The sequence below is a fragment of the Photinus pyralis genome, unplaced genomic scaffold (assembly GCF_008802855.1).
Source record: "Photinus pyralis isolate 1611_PpyrPB1 unplaced genomic scaffold, Ppyr1.3 Ppyr1.4_LG5, whole genome shotgun sequence".
Lineage (NCBI taxonomy): Eukaryota > Metazoa > Arthropoda > Insecta > Coleoptera > Lampyridae > Photinus > Photinus pyralis.
Genome location: NW_022170596.1, coordinates 29,134,024 through 29,147,493, shown reverse-complemented (window position 1 = coordinate 29,147,493; position 13,470 = coordinate 29,134,024). Strand labels below are relative to the sequence as shown.

At 37.4% G+C, this 13,470-nt stretch overlaps 2 protein-coding genes across 4 annotated transcripts; both read right to left on the bottom strand.

Annotated features, from left to right (window-relative positions):
* Window positions 1-200: 200 nt before the first annotated feature.
* On the bottom strand, window positions 201-3,503 carry LOC116170659 (inter-alpha-trypsin inhibitor heavy chain H4-like). The gene is made up of 8 exons (XM_031487164.1): window positions 3,198-3,503; window positions 2,865-3,016; window positions 2,480-2,725; window positions 1,656-2,429; window positions 755-1,607; window positions 568-705; window positions 422-481; window positions 201-373 (listed from the first exon to the last, which is right to left on the bottom strand). The coding sequence occupies exons 2-8, from the start codon at window positions 3,009-3,011 to the stop codon at window positions 201-203; spliced, it is 2,391 nt and encodes a 796-aa protein (XP_031343024.1). The 5' UTR covers window positions 3,012-3,016; window positions 3,198-3,503.
* A 5,128-nt stretch (window positions 3,504-8,631) lies between these two features.
* LOC116170808 (inter-alpha-trypsin inhibitor heavy chain H4-like) lies at window positions 8,632-12,882 on the bottom strand. 3 transcript variants are annotated; one of them, XM_031487324.1, is made up of 6 exons: window positions 12,671-12,882; window positions 11,930-12,070; window positions 10,969-11,112; window positions 10,657-10,908; window positions 9,821-10,603; window positions 8,632-9,773 (listed from the first exon to the last, which is right to left on the bottom strand). In XM_031487324.1, exons 2-6 carry the CDS (start codon window positions 11,930-11,932, stop codon window positions 8,844-8,846), a joined length of 2,112 nt encoding a protein of 703 aa, XP_031343184.1. In that variant the 5' UTR covers window positions 11,933-12,070; window positions 12,671-12,882; the 3' UTR covers window positions 8,632-8,843. The 3 variants fall into 3 exon arrangements, with proteins under 3 accessions (XP_031343184.1, XP_031343183.1, XP_031343185.1); XM_031487323.1 differs by having other exon boundaries at window positions 10,657-10,911; window positions 12,671-12,879; XM_031487325.1 differs by lacking the exons at window positions 11,930-12,070; window positions 12,671-12,882 and adding an exon at window positions 11,423-11,694 and having other exon boundaries at window positions 10,657-10,911.
* Between the last annotated feature and the right edge of the window lie 588 nt (window positions 12,883-13,470).

The window sequence follows — 13,470 nt, the reverse complement described above, 5'->3', positions numbered from 1 at the left end:
TGCGCTTTAACTGATGCACAATTTATAGTTGTTTAGCTTCTTTTTTATGCTTATGGCAAACAGATCGAATTCATCGTTGGCAAATTATTTAATTAGTTAATCAATAAGGTACAATAAACAATATTAATTAGGATAGTGGGCAGCAAACCCCAGCAAACCTAAAAAAAGACTTAGCTCAACCATTACTAAATGCAAAATTCTTACTCGTTCTTTAAGATGCAAAAATGATCGAAGAAGTTTAGCGATGTCTCCAAGGCGGAATGTGCGTGAGGACATTCGTGGAGCAGTGCACAATAACCTTCCTGACCTAGGGGTGTCTTGGGACAGGGAGTCATGTCTGAGATGGTTTCGTTTAAACCTAACTTGAAGTTTCCTAAATAACAGATAGTTTAGTGCTTGGTTTCGCATACGTAAAACTTACCTTTTGGAGTCACTACAAATTGGTTGTCCTCCAGTAATATGCCTAACCAAGGCAGAGAGCCTAAGATCGTGTCCAATTCATCCGTCGGGACAGTGGGAATGAAACAAAAGGGTGTTGTTCGAGGAGGCGGAAGGGTTAAAACTTACCTTTTGGAGTCACTACAAATTGGTTGTCCTCCAGTAATATGCCTAACCAAGGCAGAGAGCCTAAGATCGTGTCCAATTCATCCGTCGGGACAGTGGGAATGAAACAAAAGGGTGTTGTTCGAGGAGGCGGAAGGGTTGCTAAGTGAGTAAGACTAAAGTGCATTTTCGGATAGACCATTATACTTACTTGGTTCAAGTTTGTCGATGTCGATCCGATCACCTTCATTTGCGCCAACTTCCTCGGTGCCATTCGGTTTTACTACAACCAAAGAACTAACAGGTGTTACAAAATTGTACTTCAATGCAAGATCTAAAGCCTGCTGTTTTAAATTGGCACCGTAAACACCATCAGAAGCTCCTTCCTTCTCTAACAATTGCTTGATCGAGAGATACGCCCATAATCTTTCCGTATTCGAAACGCTTGAAGTAACAGTAGGTTCGAGAGAAATGGAACCTTGCGTGCCAACCCCATGAACAACAGGAAGCGGCGGCGCTTCTGTACCGCAAAAACCCGCAATCACAATTTCAGAACCGCCGAAGTGAATGGGGAAGTTTGAGTTTGTGAGGCTCGTAGTCGAGGGTTCGTACTTGCAAGTGACATCAGAAAGTAAAGGCGATGAAATTTGGCGGTAGAAACCTTCCAGTTGTAGTGACGCATCGGCCTCATCATAAATATGTCTAGAGAATCCCGCATTTTGACCTGCCAATTTTTGTAGAAATTCCTTATCGACATCATCCCCAAATGAAAGCGCGAAAATGGGCGATCTTTTTGTGTAAGTATTGAACTCTGTGATCCCAGTTATGATACTGTTGGTTGACATATCAGTCGGCTGACCGTCAGTTAAAAACATCACCAAGGGCTGACGCTTAGTTGTATCGTTTACATGCGGTACGACTCTTTCTATTTCTACCAGTCGCAATGCGACTTGTAACGCTCCAAATATTCCAGTGCTGCCTCCCGCTTTGAAAGCCGATATTGCGAGTTTGGCATTTTTAATGTTTTTGGCATTAGCCGGATAAGCGCGAGGGAATTTTGCCATCTACAAAAGATGCAAGTGCAGGAGGTAAGAATATCGCGCATTACCCACCTTTAATACCCTGAGGTTCTGATACTCGTTACTGCAATAATAAGGGACATCTGTGTATGGATACCATACGCTTTTTTCCGCATTGTCAATGTCCCATACTTTGGTGTAACTATTAAATTCCACCAAGCTCAATGTATCTTGTTCGTTGAGCTGATCCAAAATGTTATGCATGGCTTGCTTCATTTGCTCTATCTTCTGCCCTGACATGCTGCCGCTAGTGTCTAGAACAAACACAACTTGTTTAGGTAGAGGTGCTAATTCTGTAGGGGCGAAAAAATGGACGAAGTATCCATCTCGAATTAAAACTTCTCCTCCGGTTGGGTCCCTTTCCACATCGTACTGCACGACGAACTGTCCAGAAAGTCCATTCTCCTCTTTGGTTCCCAATAAATGTGCGAATTGCTTCTGGCGTTCCACATTTGGAGTGAATGTGACAATCGCGGACGTATCGTTGACAATGGTGATATCGGCTCGCGGGTCCAACTCAACCTTGTCAGTACCAATCTTATTACCAGTCCGAAGTGGCGGGGCTTTCAAGTCAACCAATTTTCGACTTTCGGCAATTAAGACTTCTACGTGTAGATCTTTCACAGGTTGCGCTGGATGAATATTGATAATTTGCTCATAATGGCCATCTTGTCTCTTCAAGAGTTGTTCGTACGTTAAGTAAAAGGCGGCCTTTGCCTCGCGTTCGATGTTTACGGAAACGGTGAATCGGTTGGAGTCACGAGCGGTTACTGCTACGTGTCCTGCTCCCAAGCCACTAGATATCGCCTGTTTTAGGAAAAACGGTGTAACTATGAACCAATAAGTTCGAAGATCACCTGCTCATAGTCCCGCTGGGCTTCTTCTTTTTCTTTCACCAAAGCAGTGTAGTTCTTGCCATCGATTTCCATTATAAATCCAGAAATGAATGCAGATTCGGGCAGAATAAGCGAAAATACAGCCTCGCGTGGTTCACTGGCATAATTTCGCACCCTACTTGTCACCGTGGTGTGCGCGAAACGATTGCCAATTTCTGATCTCACACGCATTTGGTAAATTTGAGGAACGCTTTCGATTGGTTTGTTCTGAAATTTTAAATACAAGAATTAAAGTGGCATTTTTCAAAATTTACTCGGAAACTTGTTTCGATTTTCGATCTCCGTGAATGCTTTTAAATGTTGGTTTTTGCCCAAGAAATAACAAGTAACAGGAAGCTGAACTTACCTCTTTACCAGAGACGTTAGGTAGCGATGGAACTGTACTGCTGACAACGAGGGATTGGTCGCTTTCCATTGGAGCGTTAAGAACTGGGCCACTTAAAATTAAAATGGCCCCAACGATAAAGGGTATTTTTAGGGATTTGGAATTCATTCCACCTGTAAATAACGATTAGGTACTTGATATGCTTTCAAAAATGGTTAAATTGCATGTTTTCAGTTTATGGTTTTTTGTTTCCCTGGCAGTACAATTATCGAAAAATTGAACTACTGTAACCTAAATTATGTTCCCTGTTTACCAAATAAAAACAATTTCGTCATTTAAAGCAAAATCACTTACTTAGTTTTATCCCCTGGTGCTTCACAATTTCTAACACAAAAGACACTATTAGACTAAATGGTCAAGGGTAGAAAGTTTCGCTTTTATTGCTATGTCTAAATTTCTGCAAAAGTGACGTCTTTTATTTAACAAAAACCAGTGGGTTGCTTGTTTGTTTATGTTAAGTTGAATTCAAGGGCACGTCATTAGAAAACTCTGACCTCATAATCAGGTGGACATACATCAAAACATAACTAAATTTAACTTGAGTTTATACAAATATTCGATTAAAGTTAGGCAATCTTTGCCATTCAAGTATACCTCTATTCACAGTTGGAAACTAACAATAAAACGTATACACCTTTCTGCATAAATATACATAATTAACGTATCTGGGATATAATAATTTAAGGTAGATACTAGCAAAGAGTAATTATTAAGTAGTCTTTGGTAGGTTCTAGGTAATTTAATGTAAATGTAAGGGACCTAAAATTAATTATGAAAGCAAATAGGTAAGTCAATGTGGAAGTTAATGAATCTAATGGATTTTCCTTTCTAGAGTAGGTACTTACCTACATACACCTGTGTACAATGAAAATGAACAATCGTTACCTACCTGAATCTGTTAACGGCTTGATGCAATATAAACGGGATTAATTACTTAAGAAAAATCAGAAGGTGGCGAAAATTTAATTTAAAAAAAGCATGCGTTACAGGTTACTTGAATTGAATTTCGCAATACAACTTCGTATTATAAATAAACACTTCGGAATTTGATTCTTATTCAACTTAGTCAGATAATCTCGTAGAATGGTTACAAGTTTATCCCCCCCCCCACACACACACACAATTTTCATAAGTTTTGTACAAGGTATGACGTTTGGCTTTCAGAAACAGCATCCCAGAAAATAATTCATGGGGGCTACCTTAAGTCAACAAAATTTTATGGCAAAACACAAACAATAGCACATTTGTTTAATCCTTAAAAATGCGCTATATAAAAAAGATACATACTCGTATTTGTTTAAACAAAACAAATAATAAATTATCACCCCTCTCTCCCTTCAGGGTTTCTGATTTTAAATAGTACCACAGATGAGTGTTTAAATCTGTGATAGTATACCTAATAATAAAAATACAAAATTCTTCTTGAAGACCTCCGAAGATTTCCTCTTTTATGCATTGACGAGACTATAATAGTAAATGAAAGAATTTCCTGCTTCTATAAATACTAGGGACCAAAAAGGGGGAAGAGAGAAAACATCCTTTCATCTGTGTTCCCAACGAGCAACAGTGACAGTGCCTAACTCTAGAGGAAGCGAGCTTCATGTGAGTGGCATCAAAGAGTGGGCACTCTTTGGTGGCATCAAGCTAACATACCATAATTATGTGTTTATATACCTACAAACTTGTGGTTGATTTTCCAATCCGTTTCCTAGGGGGCACCAATCCAGAACCAGTGTCCTCAATATTCACAGCGAACAGCTTTAAATAACCACACACAGCAACTTTAGACAAAGTTTTGTTTGCCTTGAGAAAGCTGACATTTCCAGGATCTATAGACCCTGATAGATCTGCCGCCCTCCCCCCACATTATACCAATCCTACTCCCAATCAATTCATAATTTACAAGCTATTGTCGAGCTGTTGATATGCATGAATATAATGGACTATTAAAGAGTTCTATTGTAATTTCGTAAATAAAGGCAATAGTTTTGACAGTGTATTATTTTAACCATTTCCAATAAAATTGTATGTACTTATGCCGATTTCTTTCCTGTGTCGCCCAATAGGCGGCCAAAATGTCTCATTTTCACGATAAAATTACCTATAATTATTTCAATGGTGTCAATGTAGAATAAAACTACATTTTATCAAGTAAACTGGAATCAGCTACAAGTAAAACTTTAAAATTACGTAGCCAACGTAACAAAATTACCAAGACATAAGCACAGAGTTCTCGTACACTAACAAAAAAAGAAGTAAAAAGAAAATGTAACCGTAAACGTGATAGGCACTTTTAGTCTTTAGTAAATTTCTCACCTAAAGATGTCGCCACGTACGCAACTTCTTTGAAAAATTTCATTTGAATTTATGCGATTAACAGCAACGTCGCACTTATTATTCTTTAAAAGGCAGTTCAAAATGTACGGAGTCTTGCAAGATCCTGTAGAGCAATTGTAGTTTAAAGGCCCGGTAAAGGCAGTGTATAACCTTCCTTTTTTACCAAAAATCGACTACACCAAAATTTCGTACTTTTTCGATTAGACGTCTCAATCAAAAGTTATGGGCAAAAAACCAATTTCGACAAAAAATTCAAAGGGCTGTAACTTTTGATCTAGTAGTCCGATCTTGGAACTGTGTGCGCCATCTCCATGGCAATCGATACACTTTCTATCAATTATAGTTTTAGAAGTCTAGTCGCCACGTACGCAACTTCTTTGAAAAATTTAATTTGAATTTATGCGATAACAGCAACGTCGCACTTATTATTCTTTAAAAGGCACTTCAAAATGTACGGAGTCTTGCAAGATCCTGTAGGGCAATTGTAGTTTAAAGGCCCGGAAAAGGCAGTGTATAACCTTCCTTTTTTACCAAAAATCGACTACACCAAAATTTCGTACTTTTTCGATTAGACGTCTCAATCAAAAGTTATGGGCAAAAACCAATTTCGGCAAAAAATTCAAAGGGCTGTAACTTTTGATCTAGTAGTCCGATCTTGGAACTGTTTGAAATTATGGATTCTACAGGCCACATTCTATAAGAAAATATTTTTTTCCGGTCGATCTGAGACAATTTTTTTTTCTGGGCAAAAAAGGCACTTCCTTTTTTACCAAAAATCGACTGCACCAAAATTTCTCGGAAAAAAACTTTTTCTTATTAATTTGGGTGCGTAGAATCCAAAACGATTCGTACTTTTTCGATTAGACGTCTCAATCAAAAGTTATGGGCAAAAAACCAATTTCGACAAAAAATTCAAAGGGCTGTAACTTTTGATCTAGTAGTCCGATCTTGGAACTGTGTGCGCCATCTCCATGGCAATCGATACACTTTCTATCAATTATAGTTTTAGAAGTCTAGTTGAGATGTCGCCACGTACGCAACTTCTTTGTAAATTTCTTTTGAATTTATGCAATTAATAGCAACGTCGCACTTATTATTCCTTAAATGACCGTTCAAAATGTACGGAGTCTTGCAAGATCCTCTAGAGCAATTGTAGTTTAAAGGCCCGGTTTTTTGTATAGAAAACGAGACATACACCTCTTATATATGACAGATTTATTTTTATTTCTTATTGAACATGATAAAACCATAGTAACACACACACAACTAGGGATGGGCGATAACTGTTTCCACCTATCGATAAGTATCGGGTACTTACCTATCGATATATTTTACTTATCGATATGCCGATAATTATCGAAATATCGATGGTTATCGATATATCGATACCTATCGATACTTATCGATAACTATCGAAATATCGATAACTGTCGATGTATCGATAAGTATCAGTATATCGACAGTTATCGATATGTCGATAGTTATCGATATATCGATAGTTATCGATATATGAATACTATCGATACATTGATAGGTATCGATATATCGATAAGTATCGATATGTCGATAATAGTTATCGCTAGGGATGGGCGATAACTGTTTTCACCTTCAAAAAGATCTAATTTCTAAAGATTTTATTACTGCGTGGATTTGGCATGGATGATGATGTGACGTAGCGCTTCTTTTGAGAAAGGGAGCAAAGTTAAGTTTCCGAAACGTCGAGCAACTACAAATAGTAACTTTAAACGAGAGTAAACCCGAAAATGGATTTTATTAATAAAAATAGTAGCGCTCGTTGAAATCTCAACAATAACATAATCTTATCGTACCAATAGTTATCGACATATCGATATATCAATAGTTATCGACATATCGTTATATCAATAGTTATCGATATATCGATATATCAATAGTTATCGATATATCAATAGTTATCGACATATCGATATATCGATATATCGATTTTTTTAGCTCTACCTATTGTTATTCGATATATCGATAACTATCGATACCTATCGATATATCAAAAAAAATTCCCATGCCTACACACAAGACACAACCCACTACTAATTTCTATTTATATACAACAAATAACTACTAGTGCGCCATCTCCATGGCAATCGATACACTTTCTACAATTATAGTTTTAGAAGTCTAGTTGAGATGTCGCCAGAGCTGGGATGATTACTCAAAAAAAGTAATCGAATACTGATTACAATAATTACTTTGTCATAAAAGTATTTAATTACAGTAATTAATTACTTCAGAAAAGTTGTAATCGATTACTTTAGCATTGTAATTACAATTACTTTTATTTTTAAACTTATGTAGGTATATCTTACAGGTATCCACATTTTTTAACGTTCATTGATATTTTAAAGATATTTCGATAAAGTCAGATATTCCATAAGTAAGTTAAAGATCTCCTAACTGATGCACTTGGATTGGAAGTAGAAATTGGAATTTATGTACATGCTACACCTAATTTTTACTAAATAGGCATGTTAAAAATAGGCGAAATTACACAGTACTTCATCAATTAATAGAATCAAAACAAATAAGTACAACAGACATAGAGGTAGATAACTAAATTACTCTATTGTAATTAGGTTAGGTTAGGTACCTTAGTATTCCTGATTATGTTAGTAACCATGATTACAATATGATTACTAATTACGATTACTACTGAGAAAAGTAATTAAATTACAATACTGATTACAGTACTTTAAAGGTATTTAGTTACTGATTACTGATTACACAGAAAGTAATGAAATACTGTAATCAATTACAATTGTAATCGATTACTTCCCAGCTCTGCCTAAAGGGGAACAAGGCAGACTGATGAGAGATCCTTGTTCTGGTCTTGATAAGCTAGAGAAATAAAATAATGGACAGAGAGAATATACAATCGAGGGTGACTTAATAACTGAATATTACAAATTGGACACTGTTATATTTAGATGTGAAATGTTAATGTTTATATTTAAATTAATTTTTACCAAAAAGGGGAATCAACTCGTAGTGAGGGTCAATATCCAAATATGCTTCCGCAGAAAACAACTATCAATAGTAATTACAATTCGATTGTATCGAAAACCAATACCTATGTAATCAAACGTTACCTATATCAAGGAGCCATCGAAAATATAAGAAAATGCCTTTGAACTCAGGTTATGTAACGGCCTTTTGAGCTTAGAAGGGCACTTTCTGCCTTATTAACAGATAACAACACAAACCATTGTTGGGCTTAGTGAATAGAGCGACATACCTAACAATATTGCGGTAGCAAAGTCTAACGTCTGACACTAATCAGGTAAATCGAATACTAAAACGGTAATTTGAAAGCGATGAAGAAAATACACAAGGCACTCAGTAAAAAAATAATAGTCCGTAGAATTAAGTAATTGTAATTTAAAAAAATATAAAAGGCAATCAGTAATAAATAGACGTTGAGTTTAGACGCCGGATGACAACAGACCTGAAAAAAATTTAAACTAAATCCCATTTAACCATTAATCATAAAATGTTGATTTTAATGTTCGTAAAGAGAACGGTTTTTTGAATATGTTGCAACGAATTTTGCAACATTATCTCACTATGCCTCTAGTGCATATAAAGTAGCAGTAGGCACAATAACAGTTGGAAGACTTGAGAATGAAGAAAAAGATCACCGCTTCCTGCAGGCAGGCCTGAAAATGTCAAACCTGCTCCTCCCTTTGCTTCTTCTGTATCCACAGCGGAAGTACAATTAGGTTTTACAACAACTAACGAACTCACTGGCGTCACAAAGTTGTATTTCAACGCAAGGTCTAATGCCCGCTTTTTCAGTGCTTCCCTATCGGCATCGGAAGCGTCCTTCTTTTTCAGCAATTGGTTGATAGACATGTAAGCCCACAACCGCTCCATGTTGGAGACGGTGGTGGTGACGACGGGTTTAAGCGAAATGGGCCCATCTATTCCAATGCTTTCAACGGTTGAGAAGGGCATTCCTGTACCGCAAAAACCAGCTACCACAATTTCAGAACCACCAAAATGGATGGGAAAGTTCGTCTCGGTGAGGTTGGTGGTTGTAGATTCGTACTTGAAAGTGACATTGGAGAGTAAAGGCGATGAAATTTGCCGATAGAAATTTTGAAGCTGAAGGGAGGCGTCGGCCGCTTCATAGATGTGTCTGGAAAATCCCGAATTTCGAATTGCCAACTTTTTTAAGAATTCTTTGTCGGCACCATCGCCAAACGATAAAGCGAAAATGGCTGATTTCTTAGCTTCAGAATTGAATTCTGTAATTTTCGTAATAATTTCATCGGTTGTTAAGTCTGTAGGTTGCCCGTCCGTTAGAAATATGACTATGGGTTGACGTTTGATTGGCTCCCTTTCGGATGGTTGGGTACGTTCCAGTTCTACCAGGCGTAAAGCTACCTGTAACGCACCAAACATCGCGGTCGAGCCTTCAGATTTGAGAGCTGTAATTGCACCTTTAGCCTTTTTGATGTTGTCGGCATTTGCGGGGTAGGCGCGTGGAAATGTGGCGTTCTGAAACAGGCGAACTAGGAATGTGTTTAATATCAGCGTATACCTACTTCTAAGGTTACCACAGGCTGCTGATTGTCGGAACCTTGATTGTAATAGTAGAAAGTGTTCTTATGTGGGTACCAGACGCTCTGCCCTTGGTCGTGTATGTTCCAGACTTTTGTATTGCTGTTAAATTCCACCAGGTTTAATGTGTCATGTTCGTTTAACTGGTCCAAAATGTTCAACATAGCTTGCTTGAGTTGTTCTATCTTCTCCCCCCACATGCTACCGCTCGTATCTAGTACAAATACGACTTGCTTAGGCAATGGTTTTAGGTCTGTGGGCGCAAAGAAGTGTACGAAGTAACCGTCTTGGACCAACACCTCTCCTCCGCTCGGATCCCTTTCAACATCATACTGCACCACGCACTGTCCGGCAATGCCATTCTCCTCTTTGGTACCTAAAAAGTGAGCCAGTTGCTTTTGCCGCTCTAAGTTTGGACTAAACGCGACAATAGCAGTGGTATCATTGAAGACGATAATATCAGCTCGAGGATCCAATGCAGGTTCATATGTGCCGATTTCATTTCCAGAACGGAAAGGTAGAGCCCTTAAGCTAACAATTTTTCTACTTTCGGAAATTAAAACCTCAACACTTAGGTCTTTGACAGGTTGCCCGGGATGGATATTAATAACTTGCTCGTAATGGCCGTCTTGTCGCTTGAGAAGTTCTTCGTATGTCAAATAGAAGGCAGCTTTTGCTTCTGCTTCAATATTTACAGAGACGGTGAAACGGTTTGAGTCCCGAGCGCTTGCGGCAACGTGAGCTGCTCCTAATCCTATAGTTACTGCCTAAACAATAGTATTGAATGTAGTACTGTAGTATTAAATATGCCAAAGTTTACCTGGTCGTAGTCACGTTTGGCTTCTTCCTTCTCTTTAACGTAACCAGTATAATTTTTTCCACCTATCTCCATTATAAATCCAGAAATGAAACCAGATTTGGGTAACACAATGGAAAATACCGCTTCTTGTGCTTTCTCGGCAAAATTTCGCACCCGACTTGTCACAGTTGTATGCGTAAAACGATTGCGAATCATTGACTTCACGTGCAGTTGATAAATTTGGGGAACGCTTGGTGCATTTTCAAATGGTTTCTGCTAAAATGGTACAACACGGCTTTCTCAGACCTGATGTAGTAGGTACAATACCCTTACCTCCTTTTCAGATTCCTTTGCAGCAGGCGTCAAAGTGTTGCTAACAATTAACGACTGGTCTCTATCGGCCAGAAAAGACGCGACTGGCACAGTGAGAACGAATCCGAAAGTGAAGGCTATCTTCAGAAATTCGAAACCCATTCTCTATAATAACAAAAGGCACACACGAGGATTTGTTACAACCAATCAGTGAAAAATGAAGAAAAATGTCTAGTAGGACTTTAGAACCACTTTGTCACAAGGGTACATTTTTGTGTAGGAATATTTAGATTGAAGCATTAAATAGGCCTGTGCTTATTCAATGATTGAAGTTAAAATTTTGATGCGTCGTACTACTGCTCTCTACGCACTTATATAAACAACCCTCAGAAATATTATGTTAAACCAAAGAGTAGGTATGTTAAACTTAAGGGAAAGTATGCTGTAGGTATGCACTAAATTATTATGTACTTACATCCGTTGTATTGGACTCACGCACACGCTTACTACTACATCCCAAGAGGAAGGAATATTATTAAGTGGGTCAGAACCGCTTGGGGTTGTGTGAATCTTTTTCGTTAAAAACCGGTTACCTTTACCGGTGCGGTACTTAATATTTTGTGAGGCATGCACTATTAGCGTCAGCATAAAATTGCGAATACCTATTGTATAAAGAAAGCACCCCTTTACAACAGTTATTTGTTGTTACCCCAATGTTGACCGTCGGAATTTACCATACAGACTGAAGCCATGATAAAAAGGTACTTACAATGTTAAATTAGTAGTGACGGTGCCAATAAACGAAAGCTATAAATACTGAAAACCTTGAGAATGTTGACAAAGTTTGTTTCGAATTAGTAAACAGAGAGATGGTCATGATGTAGGTACCTATATACTTAGTTTTGAAGATAAAATACGTACAGATTACCTATACTCGGTCATCGGCCGGTATTTGAAATTTTAATTCTGTGCTTTTTCTTACCATTAGGTACTATCATGAGCAGAGGATTGACTAGCTCGCGGTTCAGTTTTTATTGCTGATCGTCTAGCCCAGTGGTCCTCAACAGTCAACCTTTTAAATACTGCGACCCCCATTTTCATATAGAGTGGTTTGCCGACCCACCTATGAAAATACATACTAATATAAATGTCTACAATATCGTAATATGTAACGCAAAGATTCCTTATAGGTAACTTTAGCGCGTTTTCCATGAATTGATAAGTACCTACTTCCCGAAAGATCATACAACGGACTATTTATGTGTACAAAAGAAAATAAGTTAAGGCATAAATATTCGTATAAATAAGAAACTTAGCATGTGCATACTTGGTGTTAAATTACGCGATATGTTTGCCTTTACTAGAAAAATCTTTAGTTAAAATTTCAAAAAAATATTCTGCCAAATTTGCATAATTGGGACGAGTTGGGTTAGTTTAGATTAGTTCTGCATGGAAGTTTCAGGAAAACGGACTGACAAAAGGTGACTCGCACGAAGATAGTAATAGCTGTAACTGGAGCATTTTATTGAATACATTTTTTTGCGATTTTTCCCGTCGAATTACGCTAGAGTTGAGTCAAAGAGTCACAGTTTTGAAATCATTCCCCCAAACAAATAATGGAATTACAGCAAAGAAAACTGCCATTAAATCAGTAAAATCAAGTAAATAAAAGTTCATTGTTGGTGTCGCTAACATAAAAGTCAAATTTTGTGCAACCGCTTACCTAAGAGATTTTTTCAATAAAAATTAACCAGTAATCAAGTTATGTGGATGTGGAGGTAGAGGTAGAGGTTTCATTAATCAGCAAATAAACCAGCATTGGAGGCAGGCCTGTAATATCCATTCAATCTTTATATTCCACCCAGAAAATTGTTGGAAAATTTCCATACCTGCGGAACAGTTTTTTAGAAACCATCTAATATCAACCCCAAATTGACAAGTAGCAATTAGCAGTAACAGTCCATCGCGTCCATGAACGAGAAGATTGTAAACGAAGGGTAGTTATATTTGTGATTTCGCCAAGTTACTTTTAAGATCCATTGTCAAGAGAAATATTAATCTGTACAATATTTAGAGGTAAAATTTTAAGTAACAGATTTAAAAATCCAAATAAGATTACAATTTTGCATTTTTAATGTAATTTGCGAGTCAAAGAACCCGATGAATTTGGTGTGGGTTCCAAGTTGCAGTTTCTCGGAATTAGAAAAAAGATATGGAATGAAACCAAATTCAATAGGTTATTTATTACCTATTTTATCATGTCAATAACAAATAATAATAATGGATTTTATTGATTAGGAAAAAAAATGGTTCCTACACCATAACCAATAGGTTCAGGGTCAGATAAACCAGTAGGTTACCTGTTCAGACCAGTAGGTTACCTGTTCAGACCAGTAGGTTACCTGTTCAATGAAGATTTGGTTTGGGTGTAAATGTACATACCTACTTGTGTTAGTCGAAATCAAATTTAAAAAAATTCGTTAATTCGTTATGGGAACGCAAAGAAATTGGGGCGAACTGTAC

Coding starts and splice junctions, on each gene's coding strand:
- LOC116170659 (XM_031487164.1), bottom strand. CDS start 3,011: ATGAATTCCAAATCCCTAAAAATACCCTTTATCGTTGGGGCCATTTTA. Junction 2,726..2,864: donor CTAACGTCTCTGGTAAAGAG/GTAAGTTCAGCT, acceptor TTAAAATTTCAG/AACAAACCAATCGAAAGCGT. Junction 374..421: donor ATTTGTAGTGACTCCAAAAG/GTAAGTTTTACG, acceptor TCTGTTATTTAG/GAAACTTCAAGTTAGGTTTA.
- LOC116170808 (XM_031487323.1), bottom strand. Junction 10,604..10,656: donor CCAAACGTGACTACGACCAG/GTAAACTTTGGC, acceptor ACTATTGTTTAG/GCAGTAACTATAGGATTAGG. Junction 9,774..9,820: donor AGCCTGTGGTAACCTTAGAA/GTAGGTATACGC, acceptor CGCCTGTTTCAG/AACGCCACATTTCCACGCGC.